The 16,262-nt window shown below is 34.6% G+C and overlaps 1 protein-coding gene and 1 pseudogene across 2 annotated transcripts in view; both read right to left on the reverse strand.

The window, feature by feature from the left end:
• The window catches only part of LOC107696346 (phospholipid hydroperoxide glutathione peroxidase, mitochondrial-like), a 7,999-nt pseudogene extending 2,664 nt beyond the window's left edge, over positions 1–5,335 (reverse strand).
• A 2,515-nt stretch (positions 5,336–7,850) lies between these two features.
• LOC107696355 (minor histocompatibility protein HA-1-like) overlaps positions 7,851–16,262 on the reverse strand; it is a 31,700-nt gene continuing 23,288 nt past the window's right edge. For both annotated transcript variants that reach the window (XM_016496664.1, XM_016496656.1), the window contains exons 13-23: positions 15,802–15,992; positions 15,526–15,650; positions 15,279–15,380; positions 15,095–15,193; positions 14,077–14,240; positions 13,571–13,759; positions 11,819–11,956; positions 11,493–11,731; positions 10,122–10,341; positions 9,928–9,979; positions 7,851–9,032 (exon numbers count right to left, since the gene is read on the reverse strand). In XM_016496664.1, the coding sequence (XP_016352150.1) occupies positions 8,779–9,032; positions 9,928–9,979; positions 10,122–10,341; positions 11,493–11,731; positions 11,819–11,956; positions 13,571–13,759; positions 14,077–14,240; positions 15,095–15,193; positions 15,279–15,380; positions 15,526–15,650; positions 15,802–15,992 (1,773 nt within the window). In that variant the 3' untranslated portion in view covers positions 7,851–8,778. The remainder of the gene's footprint in view (positions 9,033–9,927; positions 9,980–10,121; positions 10,342–11,492; positions 11,732–11,818; positions 11,957–13,570; positions 13,760–14,076; positions 14,241–15,094; positions 15,194–15,278; positions 15,381–15,525; positions 15,651–15,801; positions 15,993–16,262) is intronic.

A 16,262-nucleotide genomic window follows, 5' to 3' on the forward strand; every position in this document is an offset into this window, starting at 1 on the left:
TACACTGTGTGTGTGTGTGTGTGTGTGTGTGTGTGTATGTATATATATATATATATATATATAATATATATTAAATTTACAAAAAACTAAAATTAAAATGAAGACTGATAATGCAAATAAACGAATTTTGTATCTCTTGTAAGATTAAATCTCACCCCACAACACAAAATAATCCACTTACAGCTTCACTCGTGTGACCTACTTACAGTCATGACAGCGAACGCTCTTACAGTCTGCTACATTTCGTTAAAAAACAAACGTTCAGGACTGAAAGTTTTTTCATTCACAATATAATGCCACTGCCAAGTCTTCCTCCTTCTGCAGCAAGTATGCATTGCATAGAATGCTCATTTTCTGTATGCATGGAATACAGTATCCCATAATGCAACATGCTTAAATTGCAAATGAACCTGAAGCAATATTAAAGATTTCAATATTTACTCTTTCTTGACTCATTAACAATTTTTAGACAAAACTGGAACAAAAAGCAAAAATAAAATCACTTCTGAGATGCAAACTGAACACCACTCACTGGATTAAACATGCAACGTAATCAGGTCATGTGGAGTCACTATATCATACAATATCACTCTTTAAAATACTGCATAGTGTACTATTCAGTACACAGAATAAAGTATATAATGCACTACAAACTGGCATTTTATTCCTGTACATACCTGCTTTCCAAACTGGTTGCAGGGGAAGCCCAGGATGCGTAAACCTTTCTCAGCATACGTGGCGTGCATTGCCGCAAACTGAGTGTAGTTTACAGGAGTCTTACCTCATTTAGAGGCTACATTAGTGATGATACACACATAACCCCTGAAACACACACAAACACACTTCAGACACCACGACCCAGATTCACAGAGCAAGATTACACTCGGCCAAAGACTAAAAATAACTGCATGCACAATGAAGAATGAGCATTAGTTGTATAATGTGGGTGAGGACAGCTGTGAACAGTTCAGCCAAAAATGGAAATCTGCTGAAAATGTGCTCACCGTCAGGCCATCCAAGATTAGGATGACTTTGTTTCTTCATCAGATTTGGAGAAATGTGTCACTACATCACTTGCTCAGCAATGGATGCTTTGCAGTGAATGGGTGCCGTCAGAATGAGAGTCCAAACAGCTGATAAAAGCATCAACAAATCCATCAAGACGTTTTTAACTTAAAGCGTTAGTTCACCCAAAAATTTAAATTAGGCTGCGTTTTACTCTCCCCAGAGGCATCCTAGGTATATATGACTTTCTTCTTTCAGACGAATCCAAGCATTATGGATTATGGACTCATTTCATATTTTAGTTAAAAACATCTTAATGATGGATTTGTTTCAGCTTTTGTCTTCTCCAGATGTTAACTGATGGACTGGAGTGCTGTGGATTACTTGTGGATTATTGTGATGTTTTTATCAGCTGTTTGGACTCTCATTCTGACGGCACCCATTCACTGCAGAGCATCCATTGCTGAGACACTGATGCAATGCTACATTTTTTCAAATCCAGGGCTCTAGACTCATTCTTCCCACTGGTGGTCGCTCTTTTGCGACTCAGTTGGTCTCACGAGCACATAATTAGGTCACAATTTTTTTTTTGCTACAACATGAGATTTATTAATGCATGCTGACAAACTTTTATCATAGTTCATAGTTATATGGTAACCAAGGTGCTCATCTTTCAACCCGTTCTTTTTCATCATCATTATTTGTTATTAAAATTTTGTGAACGGGAACTTCTCTTGTGCTGCGTTATAAACGATCGTGCGCTTTCACTTTCGCGATCTTGATGTCACATTTTAGAAGAAAAGATAATTGTCTGTTTTGCTTATATCTATACTCCTTTCACTTTTTAAGACTACAACAAAATATGGATTCATTGTTATTCTTAATTAAAAAGCACAACAACAATAAAACAGTAGGCTACAGCTTACATAACGTTCATTAACAAAAACGAATAAGATGAGGCATGGCATACACCACATGCTGTATTATATACCGACTAATAAATTACAGAACGTTTCGCAAACACTGAGGAATCAAATAAAAAAAAAAAGAAAAAGAAAAAAAAAGAAAGAAAGCCTCCATAGCGTAACATGAGGTAAACAGCAAAGATAACACGCTTTTCAAAACGAAAACAAAAAGAAAAGTAAAACTAAACTGGCTGTCGGTGACAGGACTTGTATGTTTTTTTTGTTTGTTTTTTTTCACAAGAATACCAACATGCAGGCCCGGATTGGCGGAGGATTCCCGGTGGGCCGGTCTGTTTTTTGGGCCACGGTGTTGTCACTCTCTAAGTTTTCTTTAATTAAAAAATATGCATTTTTATTCATTCATAGGCTATGGAAGCAATACAATTTTAGTTCAAAAATGTAAGTGTCATTGTTTAAAAAAATGCTTTATTGACTGACGTTTCATAGACGTTCAGTTGTTATGCTTTAAAATTTCATGCCAATTGTATGCATGTATGTAATTTCACAGTATTTTCACCTCCTAAATTACTACACTACTTGTGCAGTCACGTTCTACTCATGGTACAATGGTACAATTTACTCAGGCCGATGACATTTTTTGTATGACATTAAAAGTATTTTTTAGAATAATTGTACATAAATAGGTTAAGCAAAACAAATGTGATTTTTTTTTCTGGGAACTTTTTAACTGCAGGCAGACATACATTATGGTACAGTACAAATATTTTGAGTGTCCCTTATTCTGTCGCTTATTTCCTTTAAAAAAAAATACAATTGTCCCTTATTTTCCATTTCTAAAGTTAAGATTTTTACATCAAAACGAAAGCTCTAGAAAAAGTGAATTACAAGGCTGTAGAGAACAGTGCACTATTGCAGACTCATATGTGACCCTGGAGCACAAAAGCAGTGTTAAGTCGCTGGGGTATATTTGTAGCAATAGCCAACAATACATTGTATGGGTCAAAATTATAGATTTTTCTTTTATGCCAAAAATCATTAGGATATTAAGTAAAGATCATGTTCCATGAAGATATTTTTTAAATTTCCTACCGTAAATATATCAAAACTTAATTTTTGATTCGTAATATGCATTACTAAGAACTTCATTTGGACAACTTTAAAGATGATTTTCTCAATATTTTGATTTTTTTGCACCCTCAGATTCCAGATTTTCAAATAGTTGTATCTCGGCCAAATATTATCCTATCCTAACAAACCATACATCAATGGAAAGCTTATTTATTCAGCTTTCAGATGATGTATACATCCCAATTTCGAAAAATTGACACTTAAGACTGGTTTTGTGGTCCAGGGTCACATATACTGAGGTTTTAATTACATTATTTTAATATAGTCAGTCATGAATTAAAAGTGGGCCGGTCTAAGGCATGAAACTCCAGGGCTGAAAATGACTCCCACTCCGGCCCTGACAACATGTTCATCTTCTCTGGTTTAAGAAGCGGTCTTATACTTTACTTTAGCTTGAAAACCAAATCTTCCTTCTTCACAAATGCGACCACATCAAATTTTAACTAGCACATTCTCAAAAAATTGGCGCAGTCTAGAGCCCTGAAATCTGATGAAGAAATCACTCATCTTCATCTTGGATAGCCTTGGATGTTTAAGTACAATTTCAGCAGATAAAGATGCTTGAGTAAATGAAATCAAAGTTCCTAAATGTACTCATCTGTTCACCTGTATTTCTCCAGAGACACTTCATTTCCATCGATGTCTTTGGCTGAGAACTCGTATATGGATTTGGCCGACTGCCAGTCGTTGGCTTGGGCACACTGCGATAAACAGAGAGAGGTCAAAGATCACAGGGCGTGACGAGTGTCTGCCAATCCCATCAAATAGATACTGAGCACGAGAACAATGATGTGCTATAAATCAATTATGCAACTTCCAATGTAATAGCTTAACTGATGAAATCTCATATTAAAACTCATCTTTGCCCTCTGATACTGTTATGTGTGATTTTTTTTGCTTACATATGCAACACAAGTTATGCAAAACACAAGAAACTAAATATTACTTTACGGAGGGGATTTAGCAAAGAAGTTCAGCATTAAAAATATATTGACAATCTTTATATAGCGATCATGTGTAGAGCTCCTAAACCAAGCAGATTTTCCTGTGTCTGTGGGATTGCTTCATCACACTTACGGGAAACTACAGCGGAGACTAGTCAAAGATAACCAGATTTAAGAGTAATCCATTACAAGCTTACCTGAGAGTTAAGACTATATATATATGACAGTCCAGGCATGGTTTTTATATGCATGAAATTAACAATTATACAAAAAAAAAAAAAGGACAGAAAATACAGATATATAGAGATCATGCAGTGTGGGTTTATTTATTAGTATGAAGTTTTTAGGCCTCAAATCAAGTCATATTACAGTATGAACACATGGCGCGTGGTTGAATGTGTTTTTAAAACATGCAGGATCATCTCTATTTTAAATAATTCCACAACACTGATTTTACTATAGATTTGGGACAGGCAAACGAAACTGTGCGATTGTTGTATTATAATAGTCGACATAATTCATTCATTTTAATAATCACATTGCAAATTTATCTGGAGTGATTTTTATGTTGCATACTAACTAACATTAAGATATCAAATCTTTTAGATCATATTAATTCACCTGCAACACATTACAATAAAATATGCATCACCCTAATATACAAAGAACTGGTGTATTTTAGGAAGCATGCAGTGATATTTAATAAAACCTAAATAATATAATTATTATTGAATACTACTGATAATAAAATCCATTCCAAATAATGAATTTATAATTGATAACTCTTAATAAAATCACTGGTTAGTCTTCACAATAAACCCAAATAGCGTAACTGATTGCTATTAATAATAATAAACCCTAAATCACGACATTATCGTTGATTATTCTTGATTTTTTTTGCCACGTGATTGAATTCGCTAAACCCAAAACAGGCCTGCCGACAAAACGGACTTTAACGAGACGAAACATACACTAACAAAACGAATATAAATTGATTTTAAGGCATAAAGAAACCCACAGAGACATGATTACATTATTAAAGCTAACGAGCTAATGTTCCTCCATCGGAGTGAATTAGCGGAGACACACAGGTGCCACAAATAAACACACCGGACTTTGACCTACTCACTGCAACTACAATAACTAGCTGTTAGACAACACAAACTAGTCTTAACACTCTCTTAGGCGCGTTAAACAGCAGGTAAAGGTGTTGTCTGGTATCTTACCATAGCTCTAGCGAAGCTCTTGCTCCCCAGCGTCCCGATCAACAGCGCTCGCTGAAACAACCACATAGTACTGCGGCACAAAGCCCCGCCCAACCAGGGGAAAGACACGCCTCTTCAGTCAGCCTCAGCCAATCAGAGACGGTGCTCAGCGCTCGCTGAAACAACCACATAGTACTGCGGCACAAAGCCCCGCCTCTTCTGTCAGCCTCAGCCAATCAGAGACGGTGCTTATGCAACTAATGCAAAATCAGGTGATCAATACGTGCAATGCGTATACAAATACATTAAGAGTTATACACAAAACCGACACAGTTTACAGATCATCTTTCAGTTCTCAAAAACTCTATATTCATGGAAAAATACAAATTTAAAAAATATTTCGACACCATCCAGGGGTCCTTAAGCGCCTCTGTGAGCACGTGACTGATGACAGGAGGTGCGCGGAGTTTTAGGACTGTAACATCAGTTTAATAAATAATATATAACAGTGCTGTACTATAATGGATAGAAACAAGTAACAATGCAAACTAAACATTTTCCAAATAATATTTTACGAATGTTAATAGTATTTTTTTCACAGTATAAATTGGGTCTTTATACGTTTAAAAAGGTAAATGTACAAAATCAAGAGAATATAAACATTAGTATAAATTTCACACATTTTAGATCATGGGTTTTCAAACAGGTCTGGAAAAGAGAAAAACAGTGTAAAAAAAAAAAAAAAGACCTAACTAATTAAAATTAAAATGTAATTTAAAGTAAATGTAAAAAAAAAAAAAAACTAAAAAAAAAATGTTAAAATAGAAATATTAAAATGAATAATAATAATAATAAAAACATTTCAATAAATACATATAGAAAATACAATAGAAAAAATGTAATAATGAAAACTGTATTTTTTAAAAATGATATTTTACACATTTATCATATCAATTTTTCACAGTACAAACTGGGTATTCATGCATAAAATATATAGCTGCCTTTTAAATTTCAGGATGCTTAGCTGCATTTATAGGGTTTAAAACCTTAATAATATAGATATTATAAATATATTTTAAATATTAATATTATAATTTATTTTAAAAGCATATCGAGATTTGTTATATGAACAAATATTGCAATTGCAATTAACAGATGTATTTATTACATGTAGCCCTGTCTTACAATAAAGGCTTTTTATATTTTGCCTGCTATGTGAGCGCCTGGACGTGGATTATTTTTGTTTCTTGCAATGGGATCCACTTTTTGTTTTTAACAAATATTGCAATCTGTTAAAAGAACAAAAACTACCACATTTTGCATGCATTATTACAAAAAAAAAAAAACTAAACAGGAAATCTTTAATTTATTCATAAGTAATGTTTTCTTTGTCCTTCGTTATGACAAGAGAGGAATAGCATAGCAACCATAGCAACAGCTGTGTGTGAAGTGATGTCAAACAGAAAAGCAAAAGTGATTTTGTCCAAACAGGTTTCCCAAACCCTTTCCTCTCTGCCATTGGTTCCGAAAAACAGGTCATTCTGCTCCAAACTCACTCACTGTTGACTATATAGTGAACTGGGTTAAGAGGCAGCATGCTCTCTGTGATGTCAAAACAGCTTTTCTTGACTGTAATCAGTAAACTCAAGGAGACACAGTTACCCAGAATTCAGTCTGGAGATCCCGAGGCACGATATTTCTGAAAACGTTCATTAACTCATTCTTTGTGTTACTTTAAGTTGAAATCTGGTGTTTTACGATCATGGATTGAGAGATTATTTAGTTTGAAGTGTATAAGCCTGGATATCAGCATTGAGAAGCACACAGTGGTGGAGCAGTATTTGGTTATAAAGGTGTTGATTTCTGTCTAACAGATGGTGAAGATCATCCGGCCGAGTGAAACAGCTGGACGATACATCACATACAGACTCGAACAGTGAGGACCAGTGTGTTTATTTTTATTTGATGCCAAACTCAAGAGCTACAGATGTTTTGTTTTGCTTTCTGTTTGTCTTGTGACTGGCTTTTCATTGCTGTCTATTTCTTTTTTAAAATTTTTATAATGGAGGACTGAGATTCTTATGATCGAAGGCAACAATTATGAATTTAGATTTATCTTTAACTTCTATAAAAATAAATGTTTAATGAATGGTTTTGTTACTGTGTTATTTGTTATGCATTTTTAATGCATTAATGGCAAAAACAAAATTTTAATCCCAATTTATATAGTAACTTATGAGTATGTACGTATATATATATATATATATATATATATATATATATACAGTATATATATATTAGGGCTGTGCGATATTGAAGAAAAATGCGATAACTCGTTAAATAATGCGATATTCGATATGCGATACGATAATGCTTAAAGTACCACATGCTCAGATGAAACAGTTTTACTCAGCTGTTGCTGAGTCAGTTCTGTGAACTTCTATAACTATCTTGTGTCATATATATATGGTTATTTGTATGCATGTATGTACCAAGAGCTCCTGTAAAACCACAACAAATTCCTTGTGTTTGCGCACACTTAAGTGGTGATCTCATTAATTCACAAACCTAAGCACACACAAGTTCACAAACTAAATGATTAATCGCAAATATAGTAGAAATTACAGATTTATTGCATATAGACGTTTTCTAAAAAATATATACAGTTTCAGAATATACAATTCACTCACAAATGTCTTTAATTTCTGTGGTGTTAAGCATTTATCAGTCAAGTCAAATGGTTAAAGGCTTTAGTTAACATGGTTGAGATGAAGCTACAGTCCCAGCATGGTTTAAACCATATTTAGTTTAGTAAGACAGTACAGTGCTGCTGGAACAACACCAGTAATGAAATATACACACTATTACAAATGAAGCAAATGTTTAGAAGAGAAATATGCATAAACATTTTATAATGCATTGCATAAGCGTTAAAACCAGCTCTGACCAGCAGTCTGGCTGTTGTTAGACCAGTTTAACCGTAACACCATTTTCTGCTTATTTGCCAATAAACTCCAGTGCATAGATGAAACTATAATAAATATTGTAAAATACAACGTTACAAGCTCCTAAAAGAGACACGTACTTTTGAACAAAAATGTATAGAAAAATATGAGACTTTAAGCAAAGCACTTTTAATAACTACAACACACTGACTCACCTTGAGATCCTATTAAATAATAATAGTAATGACGTTTATGTTTGTTTTTACAAGACAGTAATTATTGTTTTTCAGTTGCAGGTTATGAATGTGGTGGTTTATACAGACTAGTGCGCAAACGTATTATAATTGAGGGAATATAACCACCATCATCTGAATCTGAAAGAGACCAACATTATATAAACAACATCCAGTTCATATCAGCTAATATGTGAAACGACACTGATCTCAGTTCTAGAAAAAACGGCATGAGAGGTCACTAAGAATAAGGCAAACTCATATGACCTCTCAATGTTATTCATCTGACTTTTAGGAATTTATGTATATAAACATAACACTTGTTCTCCTGTTGTACATCTCTAATAGTTGAAATGTATATTGACCTGTTTAAATTCGTAATACATCTCGTCTTACTGATCTGAGACCTGCTCTGCGCTGGTTTCCTGTGGGTCTGCACTGACGGTCTGCTCCGGGATGGTCTCTGGAACCAGTCCGCTCAGGTCCAGACTCACTCTGGGACTCATCTGGTCTTCCTCAGTGCTGGTCTCACTCTCCTGACTCACCAGAGGAGGGCGCTGCGGTCGGCTTCCTCTGCCCAGATCCTCCACGTCAGAGTCAGAGTCCAGCGAACGCTCCTGAGAACCAGAGGAACCCACGGAATGACCTGAAGAACGAGAGGAACAAACATACACTTGATCAAAGGTAGGACGGCACGATTTATTAAAAAAAAAAAAAAAAAAAAAAAAAAAAAAATCACACTGAGAATATTTCTACAAATTTTGTGATCTGAACTAAGATATGATGAACATTTGGGCAGTTTAGTACTAAACTACTAATTGTATCTGTCATTTAAATTAAATTTAAATTGCTAATTCCAATACTAATCCTAACATAATTAAAACCAAATTAACAATCCTATGGATACATAATATTATTTTATAATATTCATAATATATTTATATTTTATAGGTTTTAATAATAATATTATTTAATATTTATTTATTCAGTTTTTTCTAATATGAATGAATACTAAAATATCTAAAATATTAAACATATCACAAATCCTCTTATTTCACAAACCCAAGCGAAATAAAAACATATGAATAAACATATTTAAAATAATAAAAAGAAAAATATTATTGACATATTTATTCATTCTAATTATAATATTTCTAATATATATCCCACCAAAATTCACAAACTCAAGCACAGAAAATAATTTATAATATTAATAATTTAAATATTAAAAATCACCAGATCCACTCTTGACTCTTCATGAAAAACCCAAGTATTTTTTAAAAATAATATTCATATTTAAATATGTTAATATCAATATTTAAATAAATAAATGTGTAAAAATGTATATATTTTAATACATTTTCTAAAGACACAAATATTATTGAAATATTTATTAATTATAATTATACTATTTCTTTAATATATCCCACCACATTCCAGATCCACTTAATTTACAAACATAACCACATTAAAAATAATAAAAAAATTACTTAATATTTGTTCATTCTAATATTTCTATTTTTAATATGTATGTATCTCACCACATTCCAGATCCGCTCTGTTTGGCTCTTCATGAGTTCCAGTCTCACAGTCCTGAATAAAGGAATATATTACAATGAGAGCTGTGACTAAATCACACGTCATCAGAAATGTGCTGTGATTAAACCCCATCAATCTCTGACTCTCCTGTATAAACCTGCATACTACATCAGATCAGATATGCTTCTGTGCAGACCTGGCTCTGGCCTGGAGAGCTGACCGAGGAAGAGGACGAGATGAAGATGTTCTGCTGGAAGACGATCAGAGCCTCTACGATGCGCGCCTGATGAGGGTAATCCACCAGAGACGACAGGGACACCGTGGCTCCGGTGGGTTTGGGTCTCATCAGGGTCGGGCCGAACACGATGCCTAAATTACTGGCGCTCATTTTATTATCTTGCTCCAACTCAGACACTCTGACGAGAAAAAACAAGAATCTTTCATTAACATCATACAAAAATGTTTTGTGTTCTGTGATAAACTACAGCAAACTTCAGAAAATCTAGAAAACTGCAGTTGATATTTCAAGCAGTCACTATTTTAAACAACATTTTTCTCATTTTTATATTCATACAGATAAATGCAAACTTGAAAAGGTATATATGTATATATCTGAAAATCTGGACATTGAAAATGGAAAAATGCAAAAAGTTAATGTTATTTCTCATCTACCAAATTTTGTTATTGCATACCTTGTTTTAAATTTCTTTTTTGTCTGCTGAACTCTGATGATTTAAATGATTAAAAATGGACTTAATTAAAATCTAAATACTATTAGATTATTAGATTTAAATTATTAAAATATTAAAACTTAAATACATAAACGATTAAATTATTATTACATTGTTAGACATAAATTATTAAAATATTAAAACCTTAAAATAACTTAAAAAATTAAATTATTAATTACTTTTATAAATATATTATATCATTTTAAAATATAATTAATACAAATGTGTTTTTAATTGTTTATGTCTGCTGAACTCCTATGCCTTAAATTATTAAATTATTAAAACTTAAACACTTAAACTATTAAATTATTATTACATTTTTAGACAAATAACAAAAATATTACAATTTAAATTCTTAAACTATTATTAGATGATTACGCAAATGATAAAATATTAAAACTTAAACTATTACATTATTAGTTATTTAAAACATTATTATAAAATATTATTAATAATAATTTTTTATACTTTTTACAATTATTGAATTATTAAAATTGTAATTATTATTAAATAAAGTACCCCCCCCCAAGGGTTAGTAAAGTTATAGACTTTCTATAAATATTTTATGATACATTTAAAAATATATTTTTGTAAGGTTTAGAGCAAAAAGCTCTATAAAACTATATAAAATACACATAATTTAATATGGCATAATTTAATATTAATCATAATTTAACATTAATCATAATTTAACATTTAATCATAATTTAATATATCTCAAAGAAACATCTTCAGTTCCTCTGTGAATCACTAGCTGTACTGTGAACCCTGCTCTACATTATAAATATGTGTTTATTTTGTAAGTTTTGGATTTTATTTTTGTTGCAGAATCTCACCTGCATAGGTGCTGCACGATGTACTTGAGTGTGGCGATGTTAGCAGGCGGCAAACGCTTGAGCAGCTCTCTGAGTTTCTCCACTAAGACCAGCAGTTCAGGCTCGGTTTCTGACCCACGATCCACCAGCTCTGGGCTCTTCACGCCCTCGCCGGCCTCCGAGGCGTCCGAGTTCAGGCTTTCCTTTGCCAGTCCCATCAGATCGTTATACATACGGAAGGGCATGATGGGCTCTGGGAGCTGAGGAGGAGACGGAGACAATGACACAGTAAACACGCCACAACACTGCTTTATTACAGGAACATTTCCCTGTGTCAGGTGACTCACCTGTCTGAGGTAGAGCTTCAACACGTTGCTGATGTCGTGTGGAGAAGCCTGAGACAGCTCCACCAGCTCTTTACCATTCTCAAACGCCTGGCACAACTTCTCCACACGTGTCTTCACTCCATTCACACGATAGATTCCCTGGAGACAGGCAAAGAAAAGCTTTAACCCTATAATGCCTACTGTATCATATGTGACCCACAAAACCAGTCATAAGGGTAATTTTTTTTTTTTATTGAGATTTATAGATCATCTGAAAGCTGAATAAATAGCTTTCCATTGATGTATGGTTTGTTAGGATAGGACAATATTTGGCCGAGATACAACTATTTGAAAATCTGGAATCTGAGGGTGCAAAAAATCAAAATATTGAGAAAATCGCCTTTAAAGTTGTCCAAATGAAGTTCTTAGCAATGCATATTACTAATCAAATATTAAGTTTTGATATATTTACAGTAGGAAATTTACAAAATATCTTCATGGAACATGATCTTTACTTAATATCCTAATGATTTTTAGCATAAAAGAAAAATCGATAATTTTGACCCAAACAATGTATTTTTGGCTATTGCTACAAATATACCCCAGCGACTTAAGACTGCTTTTGTGCTCCAGGGTCACATATTTGATACGCAAAGGCCTCTAACTGATCAACATGATGAAAACTTAAACCTGTTGCACACAATCTACTCCATGCCTTCTGTCATCAAGTTGATAGTTTATAGTTTTTATCCAGTAAAAGCTCTTTCAGTGTAATTGTACAAACGTCCAGCTTCAGCTGCTGCTTCACATGTCTTTCTGCTGTCAAATCTTTACTGATTTTTATCAAATAAACGTCAGAATAACTGTAGTCATATTTCTAGAAGAAAACTTACTGTACTGAAGCAGCTTTGCTTTACTTGATTCTCCATAAAATCATGTTCAAATGCAAGTCTCAAATATGATCATCAGGCTTTTGAGGAACGTTTATTTCTTCATCTCACAATCATCATTGGATTGCATTGCATTATATGTTTGGATCATTTCAATCTCATCTTACTAAGACATATTATTGAAGATATATAGAGAGATGACTGATATGTATATCATGTATGTAAGTAGTCTATTATACTGTTATGAAGATCTCATTGATTTACATTATAGGCATCAGAATTTCATCTCTTTGTCCATATAAATATCAGCATCCGCACCAAATTAAATATTTTTGCTCAGTTTGATGCTCAGAATAAAACTGAGCTGTTTTCTCCTCCATATTCTCACTATATCAGACTATATGAGCCATAAAAGCCTGATGTACAGTATCAAATATTATACTCAACCAAAACGCACATGCAAACTTTTTGAAAGATTTGTTTTTATATTTTATCTAAAGGTTTAATAAACTGTTCCATTTTTTTCTGACTATTATTTCATGTCTGGCTTAAAAGTGTTAAAAACTGTTTTGGGAATAGTGTTCAAATCTGCAAAATGAATAAAAAACATGTATATAAGCAAGTGATGCAATTAACCAATAATTTATGTGCATATCTCACATGCATATGATGCATAAATATGTTTATTTGCTCTTTTACATTAATTTTTTTGGTAGCCTGCGTGAGAATTAGGAAGTTGGCATCATGTATAGCAGAGGTAAACTGACCAATCAGAATGAATATGCAAATAACAATACATTTATCAGACATAAACATTCAAACCAATCAGATAGAAAAATGCAGGAAGAACAGCTTGATTCTTTTCAAAGCTTTCCTCTCGCACCTTCATTTTGAGTGCTCTCCTCTCGATCTCAGTGATGCATTTCTTGATAATGAAGGGAACGCCCTCCACGTCGCCCAGCAGGACCTGAGAGAAATCACGGCCGAAGAGCTGCAAGCGCCCCTGGAGTTTCTTATGACCGCACTGGATGGCCAGAGACTCCAGACACTTCTTATGACACGCCAGAAAACACTAAAACACACGTTACACTATCGGTTGAGAACAAAACTTGAACTGAATAAAGCTAAATAACACTACTGTCTTCTTTAGAGCTGCTTTACAGCTGAAACTGAAGTGGTTTCATAATTGAATTCATTGTTTTTTTCTGTGAAGCAGTTTTGAAACAATCTGTATTGTATAAAGCACTATATAAATAAATGCGACGACGTTGTACATCAGTGATCTGATCGAACAATAAACTTGTTTTACACAATCAGTTGATTTGCAGGTATCAATCTACAGTTTCATATGATTCAGTCAACAATATAAATCCACTGAAATGGTCTCACCTCCTCACATTCTGCTCCCTGGAAATAAACGTAGCTGTCACATTCCCTGCACTTTGATGGTGTGCGCAGTTTGCGCAGCCGATGGGTTTTTGCAGCTTTGGACAATCCCACGTTTCTGAAAGGTCCAGTGGGCGCCGCGTTTTCTGGTTCAATTCCATTTATACCTAAAACACAACCAACGCCCAGACACACTCAACATATATCACTATGTACTACACATCCAAGATGTAGATGAGTTTGTTTCTTCATCAAATTTGGAGAAACGTAGCATACTTGCTCAGCAATGGATCCTCTGCAGTGAATGGGTGCCGTCAGAATGAGAGTCCAAACAGCTGATAAAAACATCACAATAATCCACAAGCAATCCACACCACTCCAGTCCATCAGTTAATGTCTTGAGAAACCAAAAGCTGCGTGTTTGTAAGAAACAAATCCATCAAGACTTTTTTAACTTTAAACCGTTGCTTACAGCTAAAAAGCGAGTGTCCATAATCCATAATAACGCTTCCTCCAGTGAAAAAGAGAATCTCCTGTGGTCTCTCACATCAAAATCCAGCCACATATTTGTTTAGAGCTGTTTTGGCTTGTAAACGGTGCTTGATCTGTGCAGATTTCTCTCCTGATTCAGACCAGACCACTTTTTCACTGGAGGAAGCGTTATTATGGATTATGGTTTGAAGTTAAAAACATCTTTATGGTTTTGTTTCTTACAAACACGCAGCTTTTGGTTTCTCAAGATGTTAGCTGATGGACTGGAGTGGTGTGGATTACTTGTGGATTATTGTGAAGTTTTTATCAGCTGTTTGGACTCTCATTCTGACGGCACCCATTCACTGCAGAGGATCCATTGGTGAGCAAAGTGATACAATGCTACATTTCTGCAAATCTGATGAAGGAACAAACTCATCCACATCTTGGGTGACTTGAGGGTGAGTAGATTTTTAGCAAATTTTAATTTTGGCTGAACTATTCATTCAAGTTTCTGCTTCTCAGATGTTCTCTGTAATCGGTCACTCACTTTGTTCAAACGGGGTCATGGCACCATCTCGCTCCTCTAAATCTTCATTGGATGAAAATGTGGCTGCAGAAACTGGCCTTGAAGGTTTTGAGATATCACCTGAGACCGAAACATTACACAACATTATTGTTTTTAAAAACGATTTTATTACCATATACCAGACTGGTCTGGATTTGTTTCATACCTGTGCTGGAGGTCGGGGATCCCAGTCCACTTCCCGGACCAACACTGTCAGTGTCACTCAGGGTGGACGGCCAGGACTTATGAGCTTGATGATGGTCTCTACCTGCAAAAACAACACATGACCACTTAAAATTGCAAGGCAGCCACAAGGGGCGTTTAAACTGACAGCATCTCTTCTAATGTATAAATTAAGTACATGTCCTGTGTGTTCGTCCCTTAAAAGCTGATTTCTGTTCATTAAAACTGACCTTGACCTCGTCTTTGTTTAACCACAGTTCCTTCCCCAAACCCCGCCTCCTCTGCAGTGGGCGGAGCTTCAGAGCTGTTCTGCCGCTGGTCATTACAGAGACTGTTGTTACGGGTCCGAACGTGCCTGATTAAAAAACAACAACTCCATTTCCTTCTGAATTCAAAACCATGTTATTTCAACATTTCATTCAATTCCTGAAGCATTTAAGTTCTCATTATACTTTGACCACTGATCTTTAAAGCAAACGATGTGTTCTAATTGGATGTCGTCTTACTGGTGGCTGGATGCGGAGTACGGCTCAAACTGGTACTGGACAGGCAGCTCTGTGCGGAGCTGCAGGTTTTTGACGTATGCAGCGTATTGCTGACCCAGATCGTACAGCTTACAGCTCTCACAGAGCGTCTGGAAATGCACCGGCAGCGCTGCTGTCTGCACATGCATCGTCTGATAGTACGAGATGGTGCACTGGACAGAGAGCAAGAGGATGCATCAAACACACAACCGGAGCATAAAATGACTAAATCTCTCTGTCCAGTTGAATCAAGCTTGAAAACCGTAAGCACACAATTATATCTCCATTCCCCATTCCAGATGTTCTGAGTAGTATTAAGAGATTACTGACTTTGGGAATAAGTTACTTATGTCACTTTTCATATTAAAATGATGGGAAGAGATGTTTTTTCTTTTTCATTACAAACTCATGAAAAGAATGTTAAAATCCTAAAGTGATCCTAG

The sequence above is a fragment of the Sinocyclocheilus anshuiensis genome, unplaced genomic scaffold (assembly GCF_001515605.1).
Source record: "Sinocyclocheilus anshuiensis isolate Anshui unplaced genomic scaffold, SAMN03320099.WGS_v1.1 scaffold217, whole genome shotgun sequence".
In the NCBI taxonomy this organism is placed as follows: Eukaryota; Metazoa; Chordata; class Actinopteri; order Cypriniformes; family Cyprinidae; genus Sinocyclocheilus; species Sinocyclocheilus anshuiensis.